At 34.5% G+C, this 19,862-nt stretch overlaps 1 protein-coding gene across 2 annotated transcripts in view; it reads right to left on the bottom strand.

Moving 5' to 3' along the window:
- The window catches only part of MYO5B (myosin VB), a 497,816-nt gene that overhangs the window by 248,884 nt on the left and 229,070 nt on the right, over positions 1–19,862 (bottom strand). For both annotated transcript variants that reach the window (XM_031945960.1, XM_031945961.1), the window contains exon 5: positions 1,123–1,279. In XM_031945960.1, coding sequence (XP_031801820.1) covers positions 1,123–1,279 — 157 coding nt within the window. The remainder of the gene's footprint in view (positions 1–1,122; positions 1,280–19,862) is intronic.

Genomic DNA, 19,862 nt, shown 5'->3' with positions numbered 1-19,862 from the left:
CTGTAAAGTTACCCATGTATATATCCTGTAAATAAAAGGCTATTAAATAAAAATAAAAAAAAAAACCATCCCAGTAGTCAGAAGCAATATCCACACACATCTCTGTAAAAGGAATAATGATTTTAAAGTACCTACTATGTGCCAGGCACAGGGTTAAGTGCTAGAAATAAAAATGAAAAAATGGAAGTCATGGAACTTACATTCTATTAAGGTAAAATGATACATAAATATATACAAAATATATAGAGATTAAAAATGATGCAATTTTGGGAGGGGAGAAACATTAGCAATTGGGGCAGGATATGGATCAATGTGAAAAGTCATGTAGTAGGGAACAATTGAATTAAACTCTGATGAAAACCAGGGATTTTCAAGAGAAAACTGCATTTCTTCCATTTCTTCTGATAATATCAATTTACTTCTCTCTTTTATTTCTGCACTCTAGTAAAATGAGAATGGACTTTCACCTGAAAAAGAACTCAATGAGTACCCAAGAGATGGAGTGGGGAGGAGAGATACTTCTCACTATTCAGGAGGGAATGGCTTTTGGTAAGCTACTTCTCAGTTTCACTTTCCTTATCTGTCAAATTGAGGGGGCTGGACTTAATTAGGAATTCTTAATCTGGGATAAATGAATTTGATTTTTAAACTATTCCTTTGTAATTCTGTATATCTTATTTTATACTTTTAAAAAACATTATTTAAAAACAAAAAAGGCAAAGGAGTACGTAAGTCAAGGAAAATTAACAACTTCTGAATTTGATGTTATATAAGGTTCCTTTTCCAGATCTAACATTCCATTATTTACTTCTAGGCTAACACCTAAAATCTTTGCAAAACATACACTATATATTCCTGGATGTGTGAGACAGACAAGAAGAAGAAATAAGGATTTGTTAGTCATTTACTATATACCAGGAAAAACTTCTCTCTTGTACTATATGACTTATTTCATGATGGACATTTCTCAGTGTGTTCGTGAATGTCTTTTAAATAAGAAATGCTGATACATTCCAAGGAATCTTGTGATCAGTTATGTAAAATCACAATACACAAAAGCCATATTGCTGGAGGAGAAAGCAGGAAAGATAGGAAGACAAAAAAAAATTCAGAACTTTTTACCTCCATGATGGGGCTAGATGCAAGGACTTTTTCTTCAATGTTGGTTTCACTGGCAGAGCCCCCAACTGTGGCAAAATATCTCATGGCATATTTAGCTGACACTGTCTTTCCGGCTCCTGATTCCCCACTTACTATGATGGACTGGTTCTTTTCATCTCTGCAAAATCAAAAAAGAAATGGTGCTGATTAATTGCCTGCCATTTAACGTGCACATAATCTGTCAAGAGAATCTGTTTGTAAGATTTTAAATGTAGCTTGTGGCCTCTCCCCCATGTTCTTGTTGAGTTTAAACAGCATGACGACCTCAAAATCAAATTCTCCCAGATTAGTCCAAATAAAATCTAACCTTTTCCACTTTGTGTCTTGAAAAAGAGAGTACCTTCAAGGGTATTTTGAGCACATAAAAGCAAGGCTTGCTTTTCTCTATACTGACTCCCCATTAAAGCTATGAACTGAATCCATCAGTGAATAGCATTTACTATGGGTTCATAGGCAGTGTCCTATAGCTGACACTGTAGCAAAATTGTATGTGACTATCTTTAGTCCTGGCACCTACTCCAAGAAGTCTTCCATAACTATACACTATCTGAATCAATTTCAGGCCCTAAGCATTTATTTGTTTATACAGTTTAAATGATATTACCTTGCACTGATTTTTGCTTGCTAGTTGTTAAATGGATCTTTCAACCCTTTTGTGTTTTCATTGAATTTACAAAGTTATTTTCCTCTTCTTTTATGTTCCCCATAATATCTGATAATTTGATACATTTAGTATGTCTGCTGAACGAATATATGATTGAAAAGTCCCAATAAGAAACATGTTAATTCTATCTACATATAACACAAATACTGGAGAAGATCAAGACGAAATGAAATAAGTGACTTAGGTGAAACAGAAAGAACAAATATCCTGATAGAATTTAGTCCATTAATTCAAACAATATGTTAAAACACCTACTATGAACACAGCACTATTCTGGGCTTTGGGGGAAATATAGGATATCCAATATAGTTTAGATAGAGATTTTACCTCAAAATGCATACTGCCCACAGGGCAGAACTGATGGTGTCTGAATACAAACTGAAGTATACTTTTTTCACTTTTATTTCTTGAAGTGTTTTTTTTTAGTGGGGGGGGCAATCCTATGTTTTCTTTCACATCATGACTTATAGAAATATTTTCCATGACTATATATGTATAACCTACATACAGCTGCTTGTCTTCACAATAGAAGGGGAAAAGGGAAGGAGAAAGAGAATCTGGAATTCAAACTTTAAAAGCAAATGTTAAAAATTGTTTTACATATAAATGGGACAGAATAAAATATAAATTCAAAAGAAAATTGTGTACTACTTAGAGAATGCTCAGTATGTATCTGTCACAAAAGTATTTGCTCATCTCTAAGAATTAACTACAAATCAATTGGAAAAAGCAAAGGATGAGGTTTGAATACATGCATACAAACCTAAATTTTGCCTTTTAATAACACAAACTCACAAAAAGGTATTATCCTTTTTGGAGACTTGGTTTCCTCATCTGTTAAGACAAGGTTAGACAAGTGATGACCTTAGAGTAAGAAAGGAAAAAGCCTCAGAAATCATTTAGTCCAACCTCTCATTTTACAAATAAACTTGATCACAGAAATTAAATGTCCTGTCCAAGGTCACACATTAGCAGAGACAGGATTCAAATTCATATGCTCTGCCTCCAAATCTAGTGTTCTTTCAATCATATCATTTCAGAATCTTAATCTCTGAGGTTTCCTTCCAGTTCTAATAGGGAAGATCCATGGAGATGGGGATTATGTCTTATTTATCTTGTTCTTCCAGGCTTAGCATAGGACATTGTATAAAGTAAACACTAAACATATTTGTTGAATATATTCTTTTATTCTAGTTCTTGTGTTAATGCTAAATTGCTAAAGCTTTTGCTTTGTTTTGAAATAGGTAGTAATAAGTAATTTTGTGTCTTTATATGTATATAGACAGATTATATGTGCATATGTATAGATGCACATACACACAAATAAAGATATATGCATATACATATATACATGCCATATTTATATCTACATAGCTCTACTGCTCTCTTAAAAAAGACAATCATTTTTCAATTATACCCTGCCATCAAGAGCTATATTGGTGTCCCATATAACAAAGAAAAACAAAGAAGTAAAACTGACATCAAAACAAGTCTGACAATGTATATAATATTTCATCCCCATTATCATTCTTTCCATTCTCCTCCCCTCTTCTATTAAGAGGAGCAAAGTCTGTTTCATCATCTCTTTAACAGGACCAGGATTAGTAAATACATTTTATCTAAAGTAATTTATCCACTATCATGAGCTCCTATCTTCCGTCTTATCCTTTGCCCATAACTCAAAACTCAGGTTTTGAACAGTCATTAAGTGTCAGAAGTGAGAATATGTCAATCTGGGATAAAGGATTTTCCCAATAGAATCAAGGAGAAACTATATTTCTATTTGTATGTCAAGAAGCACATTCTAGAAATGAATATAGACAATTCAAAATTCTACATAAGGATACTTGCCCACTGCATACTGATTCAGAAAACCACATATTAACATTACTGATGCTTACTCTATATTGTTAAATATTTCCCAATTACATTTAAATTGGGGGTGGGAGGGGAGGTATTTGATATCTTTGTTTTATGAGACTTCAAACACAAATGACCCAAGAAGGAACTATATTTACCTGGCATTAACAGTTTATTATAAATTGGCTTCTATCTGCAAATTATTGAATCCTGTCTTGTAGAAAAAGCATTAGACTTGTTCTTTCTTGCTCCAGAGAACAAATCGAATATCACTAGTGGAAATTATAAAGAGACAAATTTTGATTTAATATATTGTCAGTCAAAAAGCATTTATAAAGGGCTTGCCTTATGTCAGACACTGTACAAAATGCTAGGGATACCAAAAAAAAAAAGAGTAAAAGACAGCCCCCATCTCTAAGAAGCTCACAATCAAATGGAGCAGGTAATCTATGTACAATTATATACAAACAAACTATAAACAAGAAAAATAGGAAATAACCACAAAAGAAAGGTACTAGAATTAACAGGGATTGAGAAAGACTTTTTATAGGTGGTGGAATTTTAGCTGGGCCTTAAAAGAAACCAGGAAGCAGAAATGAGGAGGGAGAACATTCTAAGTGTAGGAAAGCCAATAAAAATGTCCGCAGCTGAGAAATGGAGTATCTTGACTGAGGAATATAAAGGAGGCCAGTGTCACTTGTTAGAGCATTTTTTGTTAGAAGACCAAAAGGGAAGAAGGAGTTAGATTTTGAATACCAAACAGAGGACTTTGAATCTGATGCTGGAGGTAATATACTGTCAGTAGAATAAATTAGAGGGATGTCATTCTTATGTTTTAGGAAAATCCTTTGGTGGCTAAATGAGAATGGATTGGAGCGAGAAAAGAATATGGCAGCCAGATATAACAGCAGGCTATTGTAAGTCATTCACACACACACACACACACACACACACACACACACGTTTGTTTGTTTGTTCTTTGCTGAGGCAATTGGGGTTAAGTGACTTGGCCCGGGTCACACAGCCAGTGTTAAGTGTCTGAGGTCACATTTGAACTTAGGTCCTCCTCAATTCAGGACTGGTGCTCTATCCACTGTACCACCTAGCTGCCCCCCAGTGTGCTCTCTCTCTCTCTCTCTCTCTTTCTCTCTCTGTATACATATATATGTATGTATTAAGAGCACCCAATAAGATAGGATGAAGGCTGAGGAGTCCTGGACTGGGAACTGTGGTAGGCGCATATACCAGGGATAAAAAGAACAGCAAATCTGGTTAGTAGGAGGGAAGTTGAATTTAAAGGGAAGGTGGGCAGGTATTGAAAACAGACATTGAAAATTGTACAGTTTTGTTATAGGCTGGTGCTAGGTCTCAATTATGACTTTCTTTCTCAATTGTCATTGTTATTCCCCAAGATCCTTTCTCTTTGGAAGGCTATTCAAGTACAGATCAGTATCCAGAGATTTGAAAGGGTTACTCTTCTATACCTTCATTGCAAACCATATCAGATGGAAAACTATTCTGACACTGAGAAATACAGACAACACAGGCTGCAGAAGAGTCTTATTATAGTTAATAGCTGAGTATCATTTTTCCACTTCAGCTTCATAGTGATTCTCCTTTTCTATTTATAAACCTCTTAGGCACAGTATGATACAGGTAATAGCAAAACTAATCGCTTCCACTGGCTTGCTGTTCCCCTGAGGAACCATTTCTATTCCTCATGTGGTCATAGAATCAGAGATTATTTGAGCTGAAAAGAATCTTAGGAGTCTGGGATTCCATTTGATAGGCAAGGGAGGGACAAAAGGGAAATGTCTTGTCCAAGGTCACACAGGTCATAGATCCAGGAGCAGAGCTCTAGCCTCGTGACTCCCAAAGTGTGCCAAGGTCTCCCACTGCTTCTGGGGCCATGTCCAGTCATCTTGATCAATATCTTGGACCCAGATAGTTCTGAAGGAAAAAGTGATGCCGGTGGTTTCTTTATCTAGACTATGGTTTAGAAAATAGGGGGAAATCACCTTTGCTTCCTCATCTATAGAATTAAAGGATACACTGAGTGATCTCCAAAGTCTATTGTGAGTCTAACTTTCTGGGGTTCTATGCAAGTATAAACTAAGTATGTGTTTGGTTGGGCCGTGATTCATCACACCAACTCTTCTTTTTCAGCTAATGTTCAATGAGTCAGTTTTCCTATAATAATGAAGTTTGGAATGTTAATAATGACAAGAATAATGATAACGAAGAGCAGCAGCTAGGTGGCATAGTGGATAAAGTGCTGGACCTATAGTCTGGAACGCTCATCTAGCTATGTGATCCTAGGTTTAAAAAAAAAAATCATTTGCCTCAGTTTCCCCATCTGTAAAATGATCTGGAGAAGAAAATGGCAAACCACTCCTGTATCTTCATCAAGAAAACCCCAAATGAAAATTTTGACACACAGAATAATAACAGCATAGCATCTCTAAATTCAGTGAGTCTTAGTGAAGATGAACATGGGGAATGATTTTTTTCTGTGATTTTGGATATCAGCTAACCAATATGTTATACCTTTAGTTGACTGCATTAACTAATATTTATTTTAAAGTTGGCAAAGCTTTTTATATAGGTTATTTCATTTGAGCCTCATAAGGTTTACGAGGGAAGCCAATAGTAGTATTGTAATTCCCATTTTACAGGCTAATGAAACTAAGACTGGGAGAAGTGCAATGGTCTGCTTACAATTACACAGTGAATATATTTCAGAGGCAGGTTTCAAATCAAGTTATTCCCAATTCTAAATTCAGGAATACATCAATTGTGCTTTGAGCATTGAATTTTTAACATGTATACTATATTAGTCCAAAAATAAGGCACATTACCCCATCCCTACTTCAGTCTGGCTTGTAAAAAACCTGAAATATAACCAATAACTGATACTATTGAAGAAACTAGATGGAACAGTGGATAAAGCACCAGCCCTGGAATCAGGAGGATGTGAGTTTAAATCCAGCCTTAGACACTTAATACTTTGACTTGTGTGACCTTGGGCTTAACCTCAATTGCCTTTCAAAAAAATTAAATTTAAAAATTTGATATTATTTTTCACTTCATATTTACATAGATGTACCTAAATATACATACACAGAAATATGATTTTAGATATATGACCTATATTTCATCCTCATAACTACAATGATAATCATTGGTTTGCAGAGTGCTTTATGCATATCAACTATATTTATACTGGTGTGTATGATCAGATGCTAATGTTCTTTAAGGACAGGGATCAAAGTTCCTATTTATTTTGTATCAAAGAAAACAACATTGATGACATTAGATATTTGATAAATCCTTTCTACCTTCATATGAATTCACAAGAATTTCTCTGTGAGGACACAGACACCAGCTTGAGACACACGTCATCAGGCTTTCCCATATAATGCCAGTCTTCTTAGCCATAACTGTTACTAAAATGTTGTTTATAATTCTTCTTCTTGGATTCATAGTCAGTTTGATATTATTGTTCATTGACACTTTCTTCTTATAGTTCACTAAGAAGGGAATATATCTTATTATGCCCTAAATTCAAGATGTAGATGTGCCTTTGTCTGTATTATGGCTAAAGACCAGACATTTCACAATTGCCCAACTTAATGCCTCAACTATGGCCATAATCTGCTATCTCATGTCTCTCCTCATTCCAATCCCATTCTCAACTCAGCTGTCACTCTGATTTCCCTAAAGTTCAGTTTTGATCTTATCACTACCCTAATTCAGTCAAGTCCATTAGTTCCCTATCACTCTCAGAATAAATGTGTGTATATATATATATATGTATGTATGTATATATATGTATATACACATGTATATATATGTATATATATATACACACACACATATATATATATATTTACTTTTAATGTTCTTCATAACTTAGGTCTTTCCTATTTTTTCAGTCTTCTTACACCTTCTTCTCCTTCACACACCATGCAATCCAATAACATTGGTCTCACTGATGTTTGGCCTGACATCTCTCAAATCAACAAGTTTTCGCTGGTGTCCTGTACACTATATATGTCATGCTTTTACTTATCTCCGTCTCCTAGCTTGCTTGTTTTTCTTCAAGTTTAATCAATTAAAGTCCTACCTTCTATTAGAAGTATTTTCCATATATCCTTAACATCAAACTCCTTTATGCATAGTTGTTTTTATGATGTTTCTCTATTAGACTGTAAATGACTTTCTTTGTATTCCCATTGCTGAAAACAGTGCCTCACACATAGGAAGTGCTAAATAAATTCTTGCTGATTGATCATATTACATATATTAATGAATACTAGTACTCTGTGCTTGTAGAAATTCAAATATTATTTAATAACATATTTATGTTTAATATTTTCTAATAAGCATTGAACATTTTATTTGAAATGAAGGACAAAAAACTAAAATTTTAAAAATAAGAGTTTTAATTTAAGAATCTGCTAGTTATTCTTTACAAAGATAATATTTTTTGTTTACTCAGGATATATAAGTGGACAGACAGAAAGACACAGACAGACATATATATTTGAAACTCTGGTTATGATCCAGATTGTGACTGCTAAGTTTTCCAAGTTAAATAGGACAAATACCATATTAACCGATCTTTCAAATATATCACTCAGACATTTAAAATGGTAAGTTTAATGTTATTAAATTAATGATGTTCCAAATTTACACTTATGTTTATGTTTCAAAGATGTAAAGAGCTAAAAAAAATGTTAAACTATAAATCAAATTGTAATACACTGAATCACAAAATCTTAAAATAGGGACAATCTCATACCATATCCAGGCCAACCTTCCACTTGACACAAGAATATCTTCTTCAGGACTCCATTTAAATGGATATTTCAAAATAAGATAAGAAAAAGCTGAGGGCATGATTAGGAAAAAGAGGAAATAAAAATCACCTCTACTCGCAAATGATATGATTCATTCAGAGGACCCCAAACATTCAAGGAATAAAAACATTAAAATTAACAATACAGATCATCTGTTCTTAGTAGAAAGATAGTGAAATTATACACATACATACACAAACACACACACGTCAGTATGACTAATGTATTAATTTGCTTTAATGCTTCACTACAATACTTAACATTCTTGAGAGTAGCATCCCCTATAGAAGTAAGGTGAGGTTTATGATGTGATAATGTCAATCCACAAAATCATCATTCTTTTTGCACATTATCAACAAAACCCAGTAAGAAGAGATATAAAAAGAAATTCATTGTTTAAAAAAAGCCTGCAGAACTCATAAAATAGGTAGGAATTAATCTTGTAAGACGCATTCAGGACTAAAAATGCAACTAGAAAACAATTACTAGAAAACAATTAAAGGAAGACAAATAAATATAGAATTCAATTTATATTATAAATTATATTATATTATAGTATTCAATTTTGCACTTAGACAACACAATAAATATTATAGTACCACCTATACAAATTTACAGATTTAGTGATGTATCAAAATAATACAAAATTTTAAAAGATTCTAGAGGAGAAATTCAATACCTTAAAATAAAGGAGAGTTGAAGGACACCTTCACAACTATACTATAAACCCATACTCGAACTATAGTATAAACCAATAATCAATTATAAGAAGAAATAGAAAAGTTGAATGGAATAGACAAGAATTACAGTCACGTTTGATAAATCCAACAACACAAACGACTAAGCCAAAGATTCCTTATCAGACAAAAGACTTTAGATGTTACATTTTTACTGAAACTAACATCAAGATAAATGACTTTGTTACAAAAAATAATATAATTTAAGGGGAAAAAATAGAAGAAACTAGACCTATGTTTGAAAGAGAAAATTCTTAAATAAGAGATAGAAATCATAAAAGAGAAAATGTATTTTATATAGAGATTACACGAAGTTAAAAAAAAAAAAACAAAAAACAACTTTTGCCAGAATGAAATCAACACAAAATAAAAAAGGTGTCAAGGGAAAAAAATCTTACATTAAATATCTTTGAAAGAAGTTGGTAGGATTTATAGAAAATAGCTGAATATTTACAGGAATAATTCTTTAACATATAAATATTTAAGAATATAGATAGGCAGTTTTCAGAAGAAGAAAAGCAAACTATTAATTATTATATTTAAAAAGGTTCTAAATCATCAAAAAGAAAAATACTATGGAAAACAACTGAGCTTTTGACTTCATATCCATCAAATTAGTAAAGATGCAGAATTCTGGAAGTACTATAGGAAAAAGGGGATACTAGAGTACTGACTGATGGAGCTGTAAACTAATTGAACTATATTTTTTTTTTAATGAGGCAATCAGGGTCAAGTAACTTGCCTAAGATCACATAGCTACTAAGTGTCAAGTGTCTGAGGTTAAATTTGAATTTAGGCCTCCTGACTCCAGGGCCAATGCTCTATCCATTTTGCCACTTACACCAATTGGTTCAATCATTCAGGAAAACATTTGGGAAATGTCCTTGGGAAATCAGAGAACTCTGTTAAATCCTTTCACTCAAAGATATCACTCCTGGAGCTATTCTCTAGATATAACAAATACAGAAGAAAAGCTAAAAGACTAAAAACAAGATGAGTGGCTGGACAGATGATATATTGATGTACTGAAATAATCAGCAGTAATCAGAAATAATGAATATGAAAAATTTGGAGAAATGTGTGGACATATTTGAATTAACATATAATAAAATAAGCAGACTCCAGAAAATTAATTACACAATAATAACAATAATTCAAAGGAGGGGATTTCCAGAAGTGGAGTCAAGATGGCAGAGTAAAGCCAGAAAGCTGCTTGATTTCTATCAATTTCCCTTAAAAACCACATGAAACCAAGCCTCTGAACAAAGTCTGATGGAATAAAACCACTCTCCTGACAGGAAAGAATAATGATAAATGTTGGAGGAAGTATGGGAAAACTGGGACACTAATGCATTGTTAGTGGAGTTGTGAAATGATCCAATCATTCTGGAGAGCAATTTGGAACTATGCCCAAAGGGCTATAAAATTGTGCATATCCCTTGAACCAGCAGTGCCATTTACTGGGTCTATACCCAAAAAAAAATCATAAAGGAGGGGAAAGGACCCACATGTACAAAAATGTTTGTAGCAGCTCTTTTTGTGGTAACAAAGAATTAGAAAATGAATAGATGCCCATCAATTGGGGAATGGCTGAACAAGATGTGATATATGAAGGTAAAGAAATATTATTGTTCTATAAAAAATGATGAACAAGCTGATTTTAGAAAGGCCTGGAAAGATTTACATGAACTGATGCTGAGTGAAACAAACAGAACTAGGAATACATTGTACACAATAACAGCAGGAATATGTGATGACCAACTATGAAAGATTTGGTTCTTCTCAGTGGTTCAATGATTCAAAGCAATCTCAATAGACTTTGGACAGAAAATGCCCTCTGCATCTAGAAAAAGAACTAAGGAGACTGAATGTAAATCAACACATGTTATGTTTACTTCTTTTTTTTCTGTTTTTTTTAAATCTCTCCTGTTTTCCCCCTTTTGCTCTGATTTTTCTCTCCCGATATGATTTATAAAGCAATGTGTATTATTAAAATATAAATAAATTTACTAGAAAAAAACAATAATTCAAAGGAAAGCAACACTAAAAAAAAGTCAACAATGAAATAGCTAATTGGAACTACAACACATCCCACTTATAAGGAGAAAACAGTGAATTATAAGTACAGAATGAAGTGGGGGGGGACAGGGGGTCAGTTATGATCAATTTCTTAATTTGTTGCAATATTTTTATTATAATATTTGACTGCATTCCATCATAACAAGGGAGCATTCTATGACAGTGGTATATGACAGTATATCAAATAATACCAATATTTAAAAACAATCATTTTTAAAGCAATCTTTTAGTTTTTGGATTCACTCCATCACAAGGCAGCTGATTCAATTCTTAGATAATTCTGCTTGTAAGTTACTCCTCATGTTCCTTCAATTCTACTCTTCTAAAAACTTATTCCATTGCCTTAAAAAAATGGCAAGGGTTTTTAAGACCCCCAAAACTTCAAAAAGTCTGATTATGCAGATGTTATAGTCCTTTATTTGAAGACTATAATGTCCCTCTTCAGCAATATCTTTTCTAGGCTAAACACCCCACATTTAATCCATCTTCTACTGAATGACATCACTGAGTATTCTTTCACTATCAAAGTATATATTTTTTTGTAGATGAGTTTAAAGTGTCATGCTCAGAAACAAACAATACTCAAATGTAGTCTGACCAACATTTAGTTGTTACCTCCCATCCCTAACCTTATTACAAATACTACCATCACCATAGATAAATTAGTTTCTTTTATTTTTTGCTATTTAGGTTGTTTTGGACAAATCTGTAATACTGTTCATCTACTGGTCCAATGAAAATCCTGTCTTTTTCATATAAGCTTCTATTAAGTGATTTTCCCCCATATATATATCAATAGATAGATATATATATTTTTAAAAATCAAGTAAATGGCACTGCCTGCTAATATTTGTAACAGAGCTATGAATTACCCAGATTCCACATAAAATATAGTTTGTCATTGCATGTAACAGGTGCTTAGTATTAATTTATTAATTCATTAAATCACTTTGGCATTTTGTAAATTTGTGCTGAATTTCATATCTTATTTCACAAGAGGGTGTCAAGAAACACAAAAGTTCCATGAAAAACAAATAAACAAAAGGACATTGTAGATCCAGGTATAAATGACTACAAAGTTCAGCCTTTAGAATTAGTTACATGTATTTTTCTTCAGGTATTATTATTAATCCTTAGAGATATTTAGATTTCACCTTCACATTTTAGACTATGGTAATTTAAAGAGAAATGCAATACCCACAATTTTAGAAAATTTTACAGTGTTTTTGATGGGAAATAAAAGCTAGGGGAAAGGAAGATGTATTTTTTAAGGGTTTCATAAATGAAAGAGGACAGAATTTTCTTTTACCCGTTTAGTCCATTATATTCCTAGAGGTAAGAACTACAAATGAAGAATTTTGTTTTCTCCCATTAGACATTCTATGGCAGAGGTGAAGACTGAAACATGTACAAGATAAAGACTCTTGTCACTGGGAAGGAGAAGAGTAAGACCTAATTATTCTGGCCTGATCTAGACAAATTGAAAACATGCTAATATTAACAGCTGCTCTTTAATCTGCAGCATGGTAGTGCTTAAATTTTCAAATATGCCTGAGTCACTTTGAGGGGGATTGGGAATAAGGCAAGTGGATAATTTAGTCTGTAAAGGAGAACATTCATTTGTAAAGAATACTCATTTGCAGTGACCACAATGAGGTACCTTGAAAGGGTAAATATTGAACATGAAAGAAGGGGCTCAATGCCTTACAGTGATACCTGAAACTTTAATTAACTAATTATCATAGTCATAGTCCAGGCTAGGATAATACTGTTTATATTTGGCAATGAATTTGGGAACATATCTTCTTTGGTCAATTTGAAGCCATAGAATGATCTGGCTGTTCCAGAAGGCTCTCAGGACCAGTGACAGCCTTTGTATTCTCCAAGAGGTGCTTTTACATTGGAGTTTTCTTCCAAAGCCTCACCATGTCATGGAGGTTTGCTAAAGAAGAGAAAGAGTTCTAGTAGATCCCACTATGTTGATAAAGTTTTGATCATGCGAACAACAAGGGATTGTGCATCTGTAGTTCAAGAAATAATCTAGGTAACATTGGAAAGGTTCACTACCAGGGCTAATACCGCTAAACAAATTCTGAATTTGTTAGTGTTTTGGGGTTTTTTTGGCCACAGTAATTCCTATACTCTGCTAAGGAAAAGGGGAGTTGCCTTTGAATCAGGAAATGGAAAACTAAGTACTGACCTATTTCAACAAGAACATGGAAGCTATTTCTCTCTGAAAATTCAAGCAATAGGCCTAGAGATTCATGTCATTTTTAGTATTATGTGTTTGTCACATATTTGGTTATAAATTGGTCACAAAATTAACCAAGGAAGCATCTAAAGACTAGCAGAGATTGCTGTAATGGAGATCTTGTTTCTATATGAATTCACAGGAATAAGGTTATCACATTTAAATCATAAGCAGCATGGCAAAAAACACACACACACACACACACACACACACACACACACACACACACACAAAAAACATGCCAGTGAAACTGATAGAGCCAATGGTAGGCAGTAGAAAAAAGTACAGATTCACAATAGGCAATGGATACACTTCTCACCAGTACTGGTAGTCCTGGGAACCAGAGGCTTATAATTAGGTTCTCGAGTAGAGATATGAAAACAATAGTACCCAAAGGCAAAGCAAGAAATTAGTTTATTGGCAAGGCAAGAAAATGATCAATGGGCAAGGCAAGGTGAGCAAGGGGTACACTGAAGCAAGATGCACACACCAAAAATCAGTGAAAAATTATACATCAGGATGGCAGGCACACAGACAGGAATTAAGAAAGATAGGATTCTCAAACTGCTATGATTTATTTCAGCATCTGTGACTAACAGACATCCTGAGCCATCAAAAACTAGGAGACTCTCAGGTGCCCCTAAGAGAGAGGCAAGATTCTGAATATACCCAGAAGCAAAACCTGGTTTCTGACCAAGCAGGAATCAGTTCCAGGATGTGAGGATCTCAGAACCCACATGTCTGGCTAGAAAGGGGAAATAAGGGAGTCATAGATAAAGTCAAATTCCAAATGTGTTTTGGGCAATACACTACTTGAAATCTTTTAGTCAGTAATGACTCAAACTCTGACCCAGAACTCTGAATGGGAATTTAGCTGCTTGGACCTGAAATCAGCAAGATCTGAGTTCAAATATGGACTCAGACACTGAATGTGTTCTGGGGCAAGTCATTTAACCCTGCCTTTCTTAGTTTCTTTATTTGTAAAAATGAACTGGAGAAGGAAATGGTAAACCATTCTAGTATCTTTGCCAAAAAACAAACAAACAAACAAAAAACAAGAAAGGGATTCATGAAGAGTTGGATAAGATTGAAATGACTGAATAACAAATATCAAAGCTGGGATAAAGAGTACCAATATTTCCTCAACAATTTAGGGTGGAATGAAGAAAAAAATCATCCTATTCCACCATCTGCTTTATTCTTGCCCAATTAGATACTACACGGTTGTTCTTACATTGCTGAAGAAATCCAAGAATTGTCAGACCCCTCTATATTTGGCACCTTAGGGGAAAATTCCAGTTACCTCATCTTCATTATGGTTCTACTAAGGATTATACTCACTTAAGGAATAGAGCCTTCAAATTTTGGACCAAGTTTCTAAAGAACACAGAAGTGATTCGTGTTAAAAAGCTTAAGCTACATGATTTTCTTTTAGTAAATGGGGCATCCATCATAAAGCAAAATATTTGATGCTTATATAGGGGGAAGCTGCCACTATTTCTAGAAAGGCTAATACTTTAATACTAATAACCAAATTGAAGAAACAAAGTTAGATATCTGTATAATAGGCAAAAAATGTAAAGATACTCTGAGGAAATTTTCTGGCACAGTCACAAACATATTAAGTAAAATTCAAATAATCACCATAAAGCAATGACCTTTCTTTCTCCAAGCACAACATTTCTCCCATTCAGGGTATATGATATATGCAATCATGTAATTATGAAATATGTAATCAAAAAGAATAATAACTGGATAGTTGCTTACTCAGGTTTCTTTGAGGTTGTTGGTTGGGGGTGTGGGCAGGGGGAGGGAAGAGAGAGATTTTTTGGTCTGTTTTCTATAGATTTGCACCAATAGCAAATGTGATAGAATAGGCTTTTATTTCAGTTTATTAATTTCTTCTAACAAATGACATTTCCCTTCTCCTAATCTTGATCTCTGAGGGACCAAGAGCCACTGACTCAGACTATACTTAATTTAATTAATTTACTACTCTCCAGTATAGTTCTGTTTGAGAATAACTGCCTTATACAAAATTCATTATTTATCAGTGAAAAGCAAATAAAATACATAAAGATAAAAAGTTCCTGATTGAATGATAGCGAAAATGAAATTCCATGAACACAGTAGGGCAAATAATCATTTGTTTGTTTTTCAAGAAAAATGATGTTATACATACCATGGGAAATCAATTCTAGGAAATTTTTTTAAATGTCAGACATTCACTGATCATGTATGATTTAGCTATATCCTTGTCGGAAGACATGGGACTGGCCTCAATCTCTTTAAGTCAATTTAAGTTGTATTCTCTATGACATCCCCAAAAGTGGTGTTTAACAATATGGTAGCAGATCATTCCAAAAGCCAGTGACTATGGAGAATCAATCAATCCACAGAGGAACAAGTCTTCCCAAGAGGGATTTTTATCTAGACAGTGAGGTGGCTCAAAGGATGGACCCCTATTACTAGAGTCAAGGAAAACTTCAATTCAAATACAGCTTTAGATACTTACTAGCTGTGGGAATTTACAAAATTCTTAAATTTAACCTTACTTCACTTTCCTCAACTGCACAATGGGGTAATAACAACACTAACCTCACAGGAATGTTGGATCATATGAGATAATATCGGTAAAGCCCTTAGTTCAGTGCTGAGCACATATAAATCTTTATTCCCTTTCTTCTTCCCCTCGGGTCAGATTTAGCCACATAACTGACATGGGCAGTTAGACGGTGCAATAGATAGAGTGATAGCTTTGAAGTCAGAAACTCATCTTCCTGAGCTCAAAACTAGCCTCAGACACTTACTGGCTATGTGACCCTGAGCAAATCATTAAATACAGTTTGACTTAGTTTCCTCATTTGTAAAATGAGTTGGGGAAGAAAATGGTAAATCACTCTACTATCTTGCTAAGAAAATGCCAAATGATGTCGCAAAGACTCAACACTGAAAAACAACCGAACAGAGCAGACTCCCTGTTCTATGGTACAAACTATGTAAAAATGCAGGACTAGTGGTACACCACCTCAGCATTAAGAAGAGCATGTCCTTGGAAACTGAATGGATGTCCATCAGTTGGAGAATGGCTGAATAAATTGTGGTATATGAAAATTATGGAATATTACTGTTCTGTAAGAAATGACCAACAGGATGATTTCAGAAAGGCCTGGAGAGACTTACACGAACTGATGCTGAGTGAAATGAGCAGGACCAGGAGATCGTTATATACTTCAACAACAATACTAGATGATGACCAGTTCTGATGGATCAGGCCATCCTCAGCAACGAGATCAACCAAATCATTTCTAATGGAGCAGTAATGAACTGAACTAGCTATACCCAGAAAAAGAACTCTGGGAGATGACTAAAAACCATTACATTAATTCCCCAATCCCTAATTTATGCACACCTGCATCTTTGATTTCCTTCACAAGCTAATTGTACAATAATTCAGAGTCTGATTCTTTTTGTACAGCAAAATAATGTTTTGGTCATGTATACTTATTGTGTATCTAAGTTATATTTTAATATATTTAACATCTACTGGTCATCCTGCCATTTAGGGGAGAGGGGGGGGGTAAGAGGTGAAAAATTGGAACAAGAGGTTTGGCAATTGTTAATGCTGTAAAGTTACCCATGTATATATCCTGTAAATAAAAGGCTATTAAATAAAAAAAAAAAAAAAAAAAAAAAAAAAAAGAGCATGTCCTAATACTAATGTGGATGGACTCTATCCTCTTATTTAACCACACTAATCAAAATGTTCCAGCCCTAATGAATCAGTATAAATTAAAACCTTAATGAACCCCCGAAGCCTCCCAGGCTAACCCTCTTTACTTTACTGGTGAAGAGCTTGAGATCCAAATAGAATATGTGATTGTCCAAAGTCAAAGCATCAGAGGCTGGGGGTGAGCCTCAGGTCTACTGAATTCATTTTTCTTCCCACTGCACCATGCTGTACTTAGGTGTAACCTTAATCCCTGAGTTTTAATTTGGCTCTTTCTCTGGGTCAGTGGACTAAAGACCAGTGGACAATCACTGATTTTCATAGCATTTAATTTAATCTCCAAAAACCTCCTTCCCACATTCTGTTCTTATTACTGTGGCATCCCTAATCCTAATAATGGAGATAATATCAGACTAACTTACATCATACAGTGTTGGGAATGGTCAAATGAGGTCACAGATTTGAAAGCTTTTGGGAAACTTTCCAAAATATGATACAGATAGCAGTTATTGTTTGCTAAACAGCTGAGCAGTCTCTTAGGCATGCTGACCATGAAAACAAACAACTGACCACAAGGAAGCACTTTTATCTTTAGCTTCTATCTGTCCTGGGCCAGATAAGGCAAGACTGAGAGGTGGAGGAAATAGTTCTTTGGCCTCTCCAACCTCCTCTTTCTTTTCCTTTTTGTTTTCCCATGAAATTCCTTTTATACCTCTACCTTCCCCTGCCTCTATCAGTTAGTCAATAAGCTATTTTATGCACCAGATACTGCACCAAAAACTTGGGATACAAAAAGAAGTAAAAGACAGCCCTTGACCTCAAGGAGCTCACCATCTAATGGAGGAAACAAAAAACCAGCAAATAAACACATACTCAAAAAAACCATATACAGGATAAATAGGGAATAATCATCAGAGATAAACACTAGATGTAAAAGAGGTTGGGAAAGGTTTCCCAGACAAGATGAGTTGGGACTAAAAGTCAGAGAATTCAGTATATGACTGGACATGTAAAAATAAGGAGGAAACCATTACAAGAACGGGGAATAGCCAGGAAAAATGTCTAGTTAGAGATGGAGTATCTTGTTTATGGAACAATCAAGAGGTCATTGTCACTGAATGAAGTGAAGAGTATTGAGAAGGAAGTTGTAAAAAAAAACTGGAAAGGCAGAAGGAGGCTAGATGATGAAGAACTTTGAACACCAAATAGAAAAGATTGTATTTGATTCTGGAGACAATATCATTGGAATTTAGCTGACTAGGAGAATAACATGGTCAGACCTGAATTTTAGATAAACCATTAAGTGAATGAAGGGAGGATGAACTCTGGAGCAGGGAGAGACTTTAGGCAGACAGACATACCAGGAGGCTATTACAATAGTCCAGGCTTGAGATACTGAGGACTACCAAGGTAGTAGCAAGGTTCAAGGAGGGGAGGGGGTATATTTGTGAGATAAAGATAAGATTGACAGGCCTCGATAATAGCTTGGATATGAGAGAAGCAATGTCATGAGAGATAGTAAAGAGTCCAGGATTATCCTAGCTGTAAGCCTGAAAGACTAGGACACTAGTAGTGCCCTTCATTTTAGGAACCAGTACCATCTTGCTTACCTTTACCAAAAGTAATACAATAAAACAGGGACTGGACTGAGGGTCTCAGGAACTGGTTGCAAATCCCAGCTCTGTATCTATGATATGCATGACCTTCAAGAAGTTATAGCATACTAGGCACTGAGGATTCAGAACCACAAAAAGAAACTCTTATATTTTATTTGAGGGGAGAGAGGACACATATTACCACATACAAACATACATCAAATAAATATAAGGTAATTTTCAAGGGGAGGGACAGGAAGCTTTGGGGAGAGGAGGAGTAAAATTAGGAAAATCTTCATGTAGGAGATAATGCTTGAGCTTAACTTTGACAGAAACTAGAGGTTCTAAGAGTCCAAAAGAGAATACATTCTGGGTATGAAGGAAGCTTGAAATAAGGTACCAAATGTTGTATATAAGGAATAGCAAGGAGCTAGTCAGATTGGATCAGTTAGAACCAAGAGTGCATGATGGGGAACAATGTATAATGAACTTGGAAAGATAAGCAGGAAACAGTTTGCAAACTTTAAATGCAAAACAGAGGAGATTATATTTGATTGTAGAGGTAAACAGGGAGCCAGTGATAATTAGAATAGAGAACTTTGGCCGCTTGTATAGAAATGATGCATTGGACAAGAGGAAGAAGAAACAAACAAACAAATTAGGAGACATTACACTGAGGATTAGATAAGAACCTGAACTAAGCTGGTGGCTCTATGAGTAGAAAGAAGGTGATAGGTCCATGAGATTATTATGGATAGTATTGGCAAGACTTATATAAAAATTGAGTTACCTTATCTCTTTGGGATTCAGCTTTCTTATCAGCAAAATGAGGGAATTAGATAACTTCTTCTAAGATCTCTCTTTTCTAACCTAAGTCTATGATCCTATTTTAATCAGAAAAGGAAAGGATGTCAGGCTATCTC

The sequence above is a fragment of the Sarcophilus harrisii genome, chromosome 1, assembly GCF_902635505.1.
Source record: "Sarcophilus harrisii chromosome 1, mSarHar1.11, whole genome shotgun sequence".
NCBI classification, from domain to species: domain Eukaryota; kingdom Metazoa; phylum Chordata; class Mammalia; order Dasyuromorphia; family Dasyuridae; genus Sarcophilus; species Sarcophilus harrisii.
The sequence above is the reverse complement of the archived record's forward strand: the minus strand, read 5'-3'. Positions and strand labels throughout refer to the sequence as shown.